At 42.0% G+C, this 13,951-nt stretch overlaps 1 gene segment (V, D, J or C); it reads right to left on the bottom strand.

Annotated features, from left to right (window-relative positions):
- Positions 1-543: 543 nt before the first annotated feature.
- LOC133114161 (Ig kappa-b4 chain C region-like) lies at positions 544-4,361 on the bottom strand. The segment is given in 3 exon segments: positions 544-1,058; positions 2,661-2,712; positions 4,350-4,361. Coding segments are annotated over 3 exon segments (381 nt in total).
- Positions 4,362-13,951: the final 9,590 nt, after the last annotated feature.

Raw genomic sequence — 13,951 nt, 5'->3', positions numbered from 1 at the left:
CTCCATCTCGTGGAGTCCACTACGACCAGTAAAAACCCAATAACATTTAAACAATGCATCAAGTTATGCATAAATAATATAAAAAGCAAGGTTATAAGTACATAGCTGCCCCATATTCTTTGCCAAATTGCATTTCTATAGATTAGGTTCAAGAGTAATTTTATTTGGACAAATCAATACAAGTAATTATCATACTCAGGTTGCATTTCTGTGTGGTTTGTCCGGACACTTATGTCAGCAACACTCTACAGATCAGGCAATTATGAATTATATGAATAAATCTATTCTTCTATTCTTTGACAATTTACTTAAAGCTATCTATCATTATCATCACCTGTAAATGTGTGTGTGTTTTGCAAAAGTATTTCTAGTGGCAAGAATAAAATTATGATTTAATCAAAGAAACGGCAGCCCAAAAACCACAGGATCATCAGAAGCACAAATGTTTAAAAAAAAATAACAGCCAGAGACACAGTAGTTCTTCAAAGAGTCTTTATTATGTCAATGATATTGATCTAACAGCTATTGTCACAACCACACAATCACAAATAAGAAGGCATATTTGTTGAAGAGCACAAGCAGAGCACATGTCAGATATTAGCACTGAAAGCTCAGGCTGGGGGAAGGATTCACACACAGGCTCAGCTCAGTGTGACAGCAGTAAGGAGCAGAGAGGCTGAGGGCAGAACAGGGTAAAAACAGTGTGACCAGAGTGTGTGAGCTGGGCCTCCACCCGGCCTACTAAGAACAGTGGGCTCTCCTCAGTGTCTGAGGGGGGGCAGACAGGGAGCCCTTTGTGGCCTCACAGGTCAGTGACCCTGCCTTCACCCAGTCGTTCTCACTGAGAGTCAGGGAGCTGCTCCAGCTGTACAGGCCGTCCTTCCCCAGGACCCCCACACTCCCGGCCACGCCCGAGCTCCTACTGGTACCGTCCACTTTCCAGCGCAGAGTCCAGTCTGAGGGGAAGCCCTTGTTGGCCAGACACACCAGTGTGGCCTTTCCCTGCTTCAGCTCCACACTGGAGGGGGGCAGGACTGTGAGGGTGGGAACTGTGTCACCTGGGAGACACACAGAGACGTGAGGTCAGAGAGTGGACACACCCCCATGTGTCAATCATTCTGTCCTTACAATGACACATGACTGAGACACAGAGAATGTCAGGTGTTACTCATAGGCAGTGTCTGAAGATCATTTATCCTGATTTGCTTCATCTTGTACAGCATAAAGCACATTGGCATGTTTTAAGGTTCTATGTACTTCGATTCCATTATTACCAGAACCTGTGACTGCATTTTACAATGAAAAATGCATCACCACAACAAAACTGTTTCTTAGTAGTTTCAGTTGTATTTTGCTCCACCTTTGCACCTCAAAAGTGGCGCAAATCTCTGTCCGATATTTTATTGCTATGTCCTTATAATTATACTTTATGATTTGACAATTATATGTTGATAATGGTATTATGCTCTGAAAACCTACAGAATAATGTTCATTTGTGGTCCGTCTCATTTACAAAATAAATACGCGCTAAATACGACAATAATACAATAAAAAATGGCTTCAAATGATTGAATAATTCAGCAACAACGTTCAGTACGGTGACATTTCTCGTTTTTTATGATTCAACCCAATGGTGTCGAATAGCTACGGAACGTTATGACACGAGCCTGGGACTACAGAACAGAAATGTGTAATGTAATAGACATGTTATTCATCCAATAATACGGTCATATATTATAATTATAACATTATCAAAAATAAAGTCAAATATCATAAAACGATCGAATTTAATCAGCAATACAACCATAACGTGTAGGCTGCCAAGTACGGTCCTATTTTATTCAAGTATGTAAAATAAAGAGCTCTTTGACTTCGGCATTTTAAGTTTTAGAATTCAAAATAGTCCGGTTATGATTGATAGGCTATATCATGACTTTCTATCATTTCATTTCATGTGACACAAATAACATCTGGCTGCACTTCAAACTGCTACAGAGCCGCTTTGATTCCATCGAATGAACCAATGCTATTTATTTAGTACTGCACGGAATAAAGTTTATTCAGGACTGTATTCTAAACATCAATGCGATAGCTAAAAACACTGTTTGAATCTAGTGGGCTAGTTTAAATTGCCAAGCTTATTAAAATAATTAAACCAACATCTAACGTCGGAAACTTGCAGTATATTTTAAAAATTACAGTAAAAATATCGATGTGGACGAAGCCTATCTGAAAGAGAGATTATTTAGGCTACTTCCAATTGACAGCTTTGTTCCGCCACCCAAAGTGACCCCGAGTGAACAGACTCATTCACCAGCCGTACAAAAACCTCTGGCTCTAAAGACACTGCCGCCCTATGCCTGTTCAAGTGCAACTTCACGCCGCTTTTCAAACGAGTCACTTTGCTTGTAAAAATGTGTAACATTTTCTGAGATTTTATGCATCATACGCAAATGTACTCTACTCTACAGAGCGTTTCTGTGGGCAAGATTTAAAATAATTTTAAATCAATGGCTAATCTTACAAGGATTCCTGTTATTTAATCATCGCGATAATTAAAAAAATTTTTATGAACGAAATCTAACATCGTAAAATGACAATATATTAGAAAAGAAAGCACAAACACCGATATGGATAGATCTGAAACAGAAATTACTTACGTCCAACTGACAGTTTCGTCCCGCCACCGAAAGTGTACCACAGTGATACAGACTCATTCACCAGTCGTACAAAAACCTCTCGCTCAAGAGACACTGCCGTCCTAAGCCTTTTTCATTCTGACTTCACGCAGATTTTAAGTCAACCATTTATAAAGTGTAAAGGCATACCCGAAGCTTTTTATGTCGGCATATCCTACACCCATGTATCCTACTCTCTTGAGCTTTTCAAATTAATTCATTGTTTCTGTCTAGTTTCACGACTGACTCGGTTGAAATAAGATAATGTGAAATATACAGTGCTAGCAATTCGCAAAAACTTTCAGCGAAATTAATGTATAACAACTGATCGAATCTCCAACTATTTTTGCAGAAAATCGTGAAAAGTCTTATTGTGTAGCAACTTACTGCCGATTTCCAGTTTGGTCCCGCCACCGAAAGTCCACCACAGTGATTGAGTCTGATTAACTGGCTGTACAGATAGTTGATCCGACCCACTGTGTAGTGTTCGTCAGTCCACTACTGGAGAATTTTGAAACGACCGTCACGATCGTATTCTGAAAGTTGAATCATATTCATATATATCATTCATATTAAACATATCTAACCTCATATTTTGTGTAAAATGCTCCTAGATCCACAATAAATTGTAAATGACGTGATAGTGACAGGGGTCGTATTGCGAGATGAGCAGATGAGCGCTTCACCTCCTGTTTGGACGTGATCATGGATTCCTGCTTTTGCCGCACCCCAGAGACATTCAGCAGCATGGACAGCCACAGTGATAATTATTCATTTTTAATTTCTCAAAAAAGTTAAAAAAGCAGTCTTGAGCCAATGGCCACTTGAACTTAATTTTGAATTGTGCTTTGAGCAGTAGCACTGTTTCTCCTGAGGTACTAACACTGATATGAAAGTGGAAGTTACCATCTGGTGTTGAATCCTGACGGTGCTGCTGCTGACTGTGACCAGCAGCTCCACAGGCCAGTGTGTAAGTGGCCATAGTGCTGATCAGAAAGGGAGGCTTTCAGTGGGCTCAGCTGCTCCTGTCTCATCCTGCCAGAGAGACTCATCTGCAGGCTGCCTGCTTCCTGCCTGTGTCAACTGCACAAGATGCACAGGACTCCAGCACAGTGGCTGTGCTGCTCAGTTTGTGCGCTGCAGTTAAGAAGTGATAACAGCACACGCTATGTGGAGGATGTATGATTTTATGCACCATTCAGGAATGAGAGATAATTGTTTGCATTGAAGATCACATCTGAAATAACAGTTTTCATTCATGATGTAGGCCTTCAAACATGATGTGCACACTGTAAAATCCCACGCTAACCCAATGACGGAATTTAGCGAGGGCCGAAGCGGGTTTTGCGTGCTTGTCCTTCTGGCGTTGCTGAGAGAACATTAGTTAATTATTATCCTCCGTACAAGAACACAGCACAATTACGTTTAAGAATATACTGGGTCCGTTGCCACGAGTCGGATATGGATTGACCTGCCCCATATCCTGCTTACGGCTGGCCTGAAACGGATCAGTACCATTCTTAATATTCTCCATTCTCAAACGGGGCCATATTGTAAGCTTAGTGGCTACTATAGTTTTACTCGTTTATCTGACTCCATTTAAGATTAGAATTTAGAAATTTGGGTTTGAAACATACGCAAACCTCGGGAGTTATTACACTTGACTCTTACCTGCACCACCATTACTCAATATATGCTCCCACGATTAGCATTTATTGCTGAAATCTCAGTTCTCTAGCTCTCCCCTACAGGCATGTGTGCCAAAAGGTGGGGGCTAACAATGCATGCTCCGGGAGGGGGAAGTCAGCAAGCTGACCAGCGCTAACCAAATGTTACTTATGACTGGCTTACAACCCCATACAGCAGCACATGGGGAAAATGCTGGACTGGTTTCTAAAAGTCTGAGAAGACTGTTGTCCTTGACATTATAATTCCACTGAGGATTTCCTTGGATATATCATACAATGATTGTATCATCTGTGCTGAAATACGCATGCCATGTGATTTGCAGTATAATCCAATACATCACATGATGTAGGCCTTCATCCCACTGGAGCAAAAGTGGAAACAGAATACATTGGATTTTTAAAGTCTGTTCAAAGCGATTGTTTTCCTTAAGACAAACAAAACAGTGTTTCTTTCTACAGTCAGTCCAGTTTTCCAATTGCTAAATCAAAGATACTCACTCTTTCATTCATTTCAAATGGAGACTCTATCCTGTATTAATTCAACATTTTGATAATATAACTTTTTTTATAACTTTGATAATAAAGATAATATAATATTTCATAAAATATGAATGAGTAAAATAATGATGAGTCCCACATTGAGGTCCCCAGGCTGTGGGCAGTGGCCCTTTTATCTGGCGGTGGGGAGCCTCTAAGTGCTGCTGGAGTCACTCCTGGAGGACAGCTGCTCCCAGGTGTTGAGTAACTGGTGTAATCACAGAGTTCTGTCTGGGCTGCTCCCAGGTGTTGAGTAACTGGTGTAATCACAGAGTTCTGTCTGGGCTGCTCCCAGGTGTTGAGTAACTGGTGTAATCACAGAGCTCTGTCTGGGCTGCTCCCAGGTGTAATTACAGGATGCTTTCCAGCCTGCTCCCAATCACTGAATAACTGCTGAAATGACAGGATGCTGTTCAACCTGCTCCCAATCACTGAATAACTGCTGTAATTACAGGATGCTGTTCAACCTGCTCCAAATCACTGAATAACTGCTGTAATTACAGGATGCTGTTGATCCTGCTCCCAATCACTGAATAACTGCTGTAATTACAGGATGCTGTTGATCCTGCTCCAAATCACTGAATAACTGCTGTAATTACAGGATGCTGTTCATCCTGCTCCACTCTGGCCTGCGTCTGCTGTCCATGGTCCTGCAGACACGGGGAACTGGGAGAGGTCACAGGTCACAAGAGAGAGAAAAGAGAGCACAGCTGGGCGGGGCATCCAGTCCCTGCATCACAATAGGCCAAAATAGCAGTGAACAGTGCACATGTCCCAGCCCTCTATAGACCCCTGCTGTTCACACATCAGAGCTCCTCTAACTGTGTGTGACAGGATTTGTATAGAGGAAGGGGCTTTGCATACCTGTCCTGCCTCACTGCTCCACACACTTTAAGACCCCCAGTACTGATCAGTGACTGTCCAGTCCTTTCACAGACACTGACACAGGCAGCATTATGATGATGTCAGTCTTTGTACTGCTGGTGATGCTGGGAGTCATTGTACAGGGTGAGACAGATACTTTTTAGTTTGGGATTTTGTTGACATTAATTTTATTTGCTTGCTTTTTACAATACAACTCTGTCACAACAGTGCCATGATTGTATATTCAAATTTGTCAGGATTTAACAGTGTTATTTTATAATACTATTGTCCATTGACCTACATTTCCTTGTTTTCCTTTTCAGAATCAATGGCAGATATAGTCCTGACTCAGTCTCCATCAGCTCAGGCTGTTCAGCAGGGAGACACTGTCTCTATCAGCTGTACAGTTAGTCAGAGCGTTTACTACCACTCAAGCTATGGCCACTTTCTCTACTGGTACCTGCAGAAACCTGGTCAGGCTCCTAAACCTCTTATTTATCGCTCCACAAATCGCTATTCTGGGATTCCTGATCGTTTCAGTGGGAGTGGATCTGGGACTCAGTTTACACTGAAAATCATTGGAGTCCAGGCTGAAGATGCAGGAGATTATTACTGTCAGAGTTACCATGAGATCAGCAGTAAAGCTGTGTTCACACAGTGATACAGAGCCGTACAAAAACCTCCCTCAGTCAGACTGCACAGAGACTGCACTGCTGCAGCTGGGACCTACTGCAGGTGCTGAGGGGGGAGGCACTGATCTGTAACACTAAGCGGCTCTGCTCTAAAACATTGAGTTTTGTTGTGCAAAAGGACTCTCATTTTTATTGAATCAAATTGAATGCACTTTCTCTCAATGTTAATATCAGCACATCAAAATCTTCCTCTTACTGTCCATTTTCTTAGTTTGTTTAAAACTTCTCATTGAAAAAATTTGAGAAATTTGGTTCAGAGTACATTCAGGAAGGAGGACTCTATCACCACTTTGCAAGATGCAGACTGAAGAAAACACAAAAATAGTGAATTGCAATTCACTGAAGCAGCCCCACAGTGGATCTCAGAACTGGCCACAGCACCAACCAGAGGGAGGGTGTCAGTGGGCTCAGTTTGCCCTCCTCATCACACAAGAGCCTTTCTCATCTGCAGTCTGTCTGCAGTCTGCCTGTATTAGCTGAACAGGATGTACAGTCCTCCATCACAATGGCTGGACATCTAAGTGAGTGAACTGCAGTGTGTGAGAAGAAGAGGCTGCAGGGAACATGAGCTTTATGGAGATGCAGCTTCTCTGTGCTCTCACAGTTATGGAGGATATGATGAACATTACATGGGTCTGTAACTGTGACGTACCAAACTAAATTAGCACAACAGAACAAATCAGTGATGAAAATATGATGAAAAGGTTTCACTGCTGCACTGGAGAAAATATCACAGAAATCATAGTTGAAGTAGAAATTATGCCAGTATTCCCTCTGTTAACACAAGGATTCTCAATCTCATTATCTGAAAACTACAGCGTCTAATGGACCTGCTAATTGTGGTTTGAGGAAAAAGTCACCATTGAGTTTAAATTCACTTTCATTTCACATGGATAAACTGGGGTTGAATCATTCCCTGTGTCCACGTGATATCACTGACTTTTTCATTTCTGATAGTGGAACTTCCTTCAGAAAGCACAATTTATGAAACACAAGTTTTAAAGAATCTCAGCCCAGTATGAAGGTACCTGTGACCACTAAGACATACTGTACATACAAGTGCAATATAATTTAAGAAAATGTTCTGTTTTACAGAGCCGCGGTGGCGAAACAGGCTAAGACGCAGACTTGTGGTTGCAGTTTGCTGCAGTTGCACACCGGGGACCGGGGTTTGATTCTCGGTCTTGCCAAAAAGCCAAGTTTGGCCGGCTCACGTGGGGCAGCAATAATTGGCTTGCTGCTCCAAAGGGAGGGACTTGGCAGGGTTATTAGATCGCTGCACAATAAGCACCTTGGGCGCCTTGGAATCACGGCAACAGGGACGAGACGAGACGGCTTGAAGAAGGTGTGTCGCTCTCATTCGGGCCGCCGAGGGACGGGGTACGGGCGGTACATCTAATACGACTACCTCCAATTGAATCAGACGAGGTACAATTGGCTACCAAATTGGGAAAAATCAGGAAAACACTTTTTCAAGAAAAAATGTTCTGTTTGTGCACACACTGTTCGGGCAAAAACACCAGCAAAGAGAGCATTGCTTGTCGTCTTGTAATGAGTCGTAAAATCTAATTCATAGTAGCTTATTTTAACCATTTGCTGAACAAGTGAAATTGTCTTACCCTGATGGCAAATGTTAAATTGAGTGAACCAGTTTGACCTCAAAGGCATATTTTTGTCTTATTTCGCAAAAAGTCATACATTTAAAATTACAATCTTATTTTCACAACTAAACTACCTGGTGATTGCAGTATACATGTATCACAGGGCTCTGCTCTAAAACACTGAGCTATGTTGTGCAATAATAACTCTCATATTCTCAAACTCAAATACTCTTTCTCCACATGAAAATGACCATCAGAGCATCACTGCTGCTTCTGATCTGATACTCCAGCACCATCATAAAAGAGCTGAAACTACAGTCTGGTATGCAGTCCTGTCCCCATCATAAAAGAGCTGAAACTACAGTCTGATATGCAGTCCTGTCCCCATCATAAAAGAGCTGAAACTACAGTCTGATATGCAGTCCTGTCCCCATCATAAAAGAGCTGAAACTACAGTCTGATATGCAGTCCTGTCTCCATCATAAAAGAGCTGAAACTACAGTCTGATATGCAGTCCTGTCCCCATCATAAAAGAGCTGAAACTACAGTCTGATATGCAGTCCTGTCTCCATCATAAAAGAGCTGAAACTACAGTCTGATATGCAGTCCTGTCCCCATCATAAAAGAGCTGAAACTACAGTCTGATATGCAGTCCTGTCCAATCCTGTGAGCAGCTGTGTGAAAGGGCCTCATAACTGTGTGCATCATCACCACAGGAGGGAGGGCTTCTTTGGCCCAGTTGTCTCTTTCTCAGTGAGGAAAAGTCAATCCTCTGGTTGGTTGTGTGCCACCAGTCTGCCTGAGCCAACTGCATAGTGTGAGCTCACAGACACAGTGTCTCTGCTGCTCAGCTGCTCCAGAGCTGAATGAGCAGGAGTGGCTGCTGGCTTCTCTGTGCGTCCAGCATTGATGGAGGAAAGGCAGATCAGGGACGAAATACAGATCAATCCTGGTTTAAACATGCAATAAGGGTTTCTGTGTTCAGCTCTGTTTCTCTAAGCAAGCTGCTTAATTTTCAGTTGTTGAAATACAACTGGCGGCATGGATGGTGCAGTGGGTAGCACTGCCACCTCACAGCAAGGAGGTCCTGGGTTCGGCCGGGGCCTCTCTGTGTGGAGTTTGCATATTCTCCCCATGTCTGCGTGGGTTTCCTCCCACAGTCCAAAGACATGCAGGTTAGGCTGATTGGAGAGTCTCAATTGTCCATAAGTGTGAATGGTGTATGTGCCCTGCGATGGACTGGCGACCTGTCTAGGGTGTGTTCCTGCCTTTCGCCCAATGTATGCTGGGATAGGCTCCAGCCCCCCTGTGATCCTGTTCTGGAGGTTTTAGGATAATGAATGAATGAATGAATGAATGAATGAATGAATGAATGAATGAATGAATGAAATACAACTGTATTAAATACAGAGAAAGATGGTCTTCAGAGTAAATTCAGGAAAAGCACAATGAAACAGACTTTCACTTTTCATTCATTGTAGATGGATATACTGTAACTGAATAATTCCCTGTAGTTGAGTGAGGTCCTTGACTTTCTGAACTCCCATAAAAACTGCCATCAGAATCCAAAACATACATTTACTCAACTCATATTTTACACAATCTTACCACTTCAGCCCTTCTTGATCAAGTACACAACTTCCTTTACAGTCCAATGCCAGAAACTGTTATTTTGACATTTGAATGTTTGACAGAGTAACAATAGCCATGAATAGTGCATGTGTCCCAGCCCTCTATAGACCCACTGCTGTTCACACATCAGAGCTCCTCTAACTGTGTGTGACAGGATTTGTATAGAGGAAGGGGCTTTGCATACCTGTTCTGCCTCACTGCTCCACACACTTTAAGACCCCCAGTACTGATCAGTGACTGTCCAGTCCTTTCACAGACACTGACACAGGCAGCATTATGATGATTTCAGTCTTTCTACTGCTGCTGATGCTGGGACTCTTTGCACAGGGTGAGACAGATTGAAACATTTTAATTTGGGATTTTGGTTATATTTAAAATTTTATTTGCTTACTTTTCACAACACAACTTATCACAATAGTGCCATTATTTTCTGCAGACATTTACCAGAATATTACACAGCGTTTGATAAACTTTTTTCCGTTTTTCCTTTTCAGAATCGATGGCAGATATAGTTGTGACTCAGTCTCCATCTGCTCAGGCTGTTCAGCAGGGAGGCACTGTCTCTATCAGCTGTACAGTCAGTCAGAGTGTTTACTACTACTCAAGCTATGGTCACTATCTGCACTGGTATCAGCAGAAACCTGGTCAGGCTCCAAAACTTCTGATTAAGTTTGCCACAACACGCGAGTCTGGGATTCCTGATCGTTTCAGTGGGAGTGGATCTGGGACTCAGTTTACACTGAAAATCACTGGAGTCCAGGCTGAAGATGCTGGAGATTATTACTGTCAGAGTTTCCACAGTGGTGGTGTGTTCACACAGTGATACAGAGCCGTACAAAAACCTCCCTCAGTCAGACTGCACAGAGACTGCACTGCTGCAGCTGGGACCTACTGCAGGTGCTGAGGGGGGAGCACTGACCCGAGACACTGAGGGGCTCTGCTCTAAAACACTGAGCTTTGTTGTGTAATAATAACTCTCTTATTCTCCAGCTTAATGTACTTTCTCAATGATAATGTCAGCACAGGAAAATTTTCCTTTTAGGATCCATTTTTTTTTTGTATGCTTAAAATTTTTCTTTAAAACCAAAAAAAAACACTTGAGAAATGAGGAGAAATTTGGTTAATTTTCTCTAAAACAGAGTACATTCAGCAAGTGGGACTCTATCACCACTTTGTAACATGCACAGACACAGAAGAAAACACTGAAAATCTGAATTGCAATTAATTTAGTTTTTTGTACCTGATACTGGGTTGTACACTCAGTGAACACAAGCAAAATATTTTGAATATAATTTTTGCACAAACTGTATTTGAGGTTTCACCAGGACAAAATCATAATTTGATACAAAAAGGTTTTTTCATGTTGGTCATCGTTAACTTAAATTAAATTAATTACGAGGGGATCCTGAACGTTTCCTGGATAATCCATTTCCAGAATCGTGAGAAAAATAATTCAAAATATCAATGAGCTGAAGTCTACAGACCATTCAGAGATTACCGAGGTGATTCAGAGAGGTCAACAAAGTTCAGAGTGCAGAGAAAAGTTGTATTTTTGCAATGAGTCCTGCATTTGGTCAGTTATACAAGTGCAGCTCATTCCAGATTTTATTTCCCCTGACAGAGACCACAGGGAGGGAGGAATGTTCTCCACACTCTGACAGAGACCACAGGGAGGGAGGAATGTTCTCCACACTCTGACAGAGACCACAGGGAGGGAGGAATGTTCTCCACACTCTGACAGAGACCACAGGGAGGGAGGAATGTTCTCCACACTCTGACAGAGACCACAGGGAAGGAGGATTGTTCTCCACACTCTGACACTGTTCCTCTTACACTTTCCCAAACTCCATACTCACATCCATGTTCTCCAGAAACTTCATTTTCATCCTGGGCTGTGTAAGAACATTGACACGTCAAAGGGTATTCATGTCTGTCCTTTTCTTAGAGGTAGGGGTGAGTAAAATTCATTGTTTTTTAGCTGTCATCATGATTTGAGGCATTTTTATGGTTATTACAAATATATTTCAGGACAATTTTTGACAAATGCGCCCTACCTCATTAAATCAGTGTTGTTTGGGTCGTGCTTCCAGAACACTCAATCCATACATCACATAAGCTGCAATTACACACACCAACCACAGGAGGAGCCAGAGTGCTACTGTTGCTCCAACTGTAAAAGTACCACAGCAGGGGTTCTCAACCCAACACCCCTACTTCTACTTGAACAGCGTCCAATGCAACATCATTTAGCAATGAAACAAAATTAATCAACTGAACAAACTAGCAACTACAAAATTAACAAATACAGCACATCCAAAGTAAGTTAACAGCAAACCTACTGTGAAAAAGTAAATGTAAAAAAACCCCCCAAAAAAAAAAGCGAATTGAACTATTAGCTACGTTACCTTTAATGTGATGAGATATGTATGTGTCATGTTTAGAGGTGGTGGCTGCTACACCTCTAACCCTCTTCCATCTTTATACAGCTCTGTGGTGCTGTTCTACGAGGGTCTTGTCCCAGTACAAAACAAAACATCCCAGAGGCTAAAAACCCTGAACATTGTCTTGTGCTATCATCAGTAGCAGCACTGAAAAATGAAATAAAATGTAATTTAATGTAAAAACACCCCCTATAATAGTCCAAACGCCGACCTCTCACCCATGTTGCTTCCAGCGCCCCATTGCAATGTCAGAACGGCCCCTGGGGGGTGGTACCACCCTCATTGAGAGACTGTGCACAACAGTATAATACCAGAGAGGAAACCACGGCCTGGTATTAAATCAGACCTGGCCAGTGCTGACTGTTTGAAGCAGCCCCACAAGGGAGCTCAAAACTGGCCACAGCACTGACCAGAGGGAGGGTGTCAGTGGACTCAGTTTGCCCTACTCATCACAGTAGAATCCTAAATTAGGACTAAATTTAGTTTGGTCTTTATTTAGTTTGGTAGAATAAATCAGTGATGAAAATATGATGAAAAAGTTTGACTGCTGCACTGGAGAAAATATCAGAGTAATCAGAGAGATGAAGTAGATAAATACAATGTCTAATGTGATGGAAGGACCTGCTCATAATGTGAAAACACTCACCGTTATATTGCTCTACTTCACATTATTTCACATGGATACCGTGTGTGTGAATCATTACCTGTGCATGTGTGATATCCAAGGTAGGTTCCGTGATATCTGTATGCTAATGTGACCGTATTTTCCTTGGAGTGTGACGTGATAGCCTGGATGGCTGGCCGACCATAAACCAGTCTCTACGTATTAGGGTGGGTTTGAGCGTGTCTAATGGGTAACACAGGCTGGAGATTCAAGCTAAACATGTCCAGTGCTTTTGCTTGAATCTCCAGCCTGTGTTAGCATACAGATATCAGGGAACCTACCTTGGCTAGCCTGAGCGATATGGCGGACAGCTCTGACTTCGCAGAGTTAGAGAACGACTGTGATAAAGAAATACAACCTTATAGTTTTGAATCTGAATTCAGAGAGGAAGAATTTCATGAGCATGAGAGACAGATGGAGGACACAGTTTACATCTCTGGCAATAATAACTTTGAACCTTTGTTACATCCTGCAGTACTTATAGACTTATTCTGCCGCAATAGGAAAATTAATTGGAAGAAACATCCACAACCAAGATTTTGATGCAGCTTGTTAGCTAGATATTTGCTTTATTTATGATTGTGGATACTTCTCCCAATTTATCCTTGGAGATTCAAGCCAAACTGACACTGGACGCATTTGCCCTTAGAAGTTTTCCACTTTATTTAGGAAATGCCTACACTGACGGTGATTTAAAAAAATGCCTACATACATAATTTAAGCATTTTATTAAAATATGCTCAACTGAAAAACATGTGACAGTGCTCCTTTTTTTTAAACTTATTTGATAACTTTTATACTGTAGTATTGTATTCCTTGTGGTGTTAGCAGGGTAGTCTATAAGAATCGCCATTCAGATGATGTCATTTGGGATTCCTGCTTGGTGTTTTCCTGGAAGCTTAGTCATTTGGAGGATGTCACATGGGGTCCATAGTGCTGATCAGCTGGTATCTAAGCCATTTGGAGGATATTATTTGGGGCTCTCCATGGTGATTGGTTGACAGTGTAGCCATTCACCCTCACCCATGGACTGGAGTACTACAGTCTACCTGCAGTTGGAAGCGTTTTGTACAGATCTGGCCAGTGTGCCCCATCCTGAGTTTGTTACAGCAATGAGATGAGCCCAAATACAGAGGACGAAAAAACGTATATAG

This window comes from Conger conger, chromosome 16 (assembly GCF_963514075.1).
Source record: "Conger conger chromosome 16, fConCon1.1, whole genome shotgun sequence".
NCBI classification, from domain to species: domain Eukaryota; kingdom Metazoa; phylum Chordata; class Actinopteri; order Anguilliformes; family Congridae; genus Conger; species Conger conger.
This window is presented reverse-complemented; position numbering and strand designations above follow the sequence as displayed.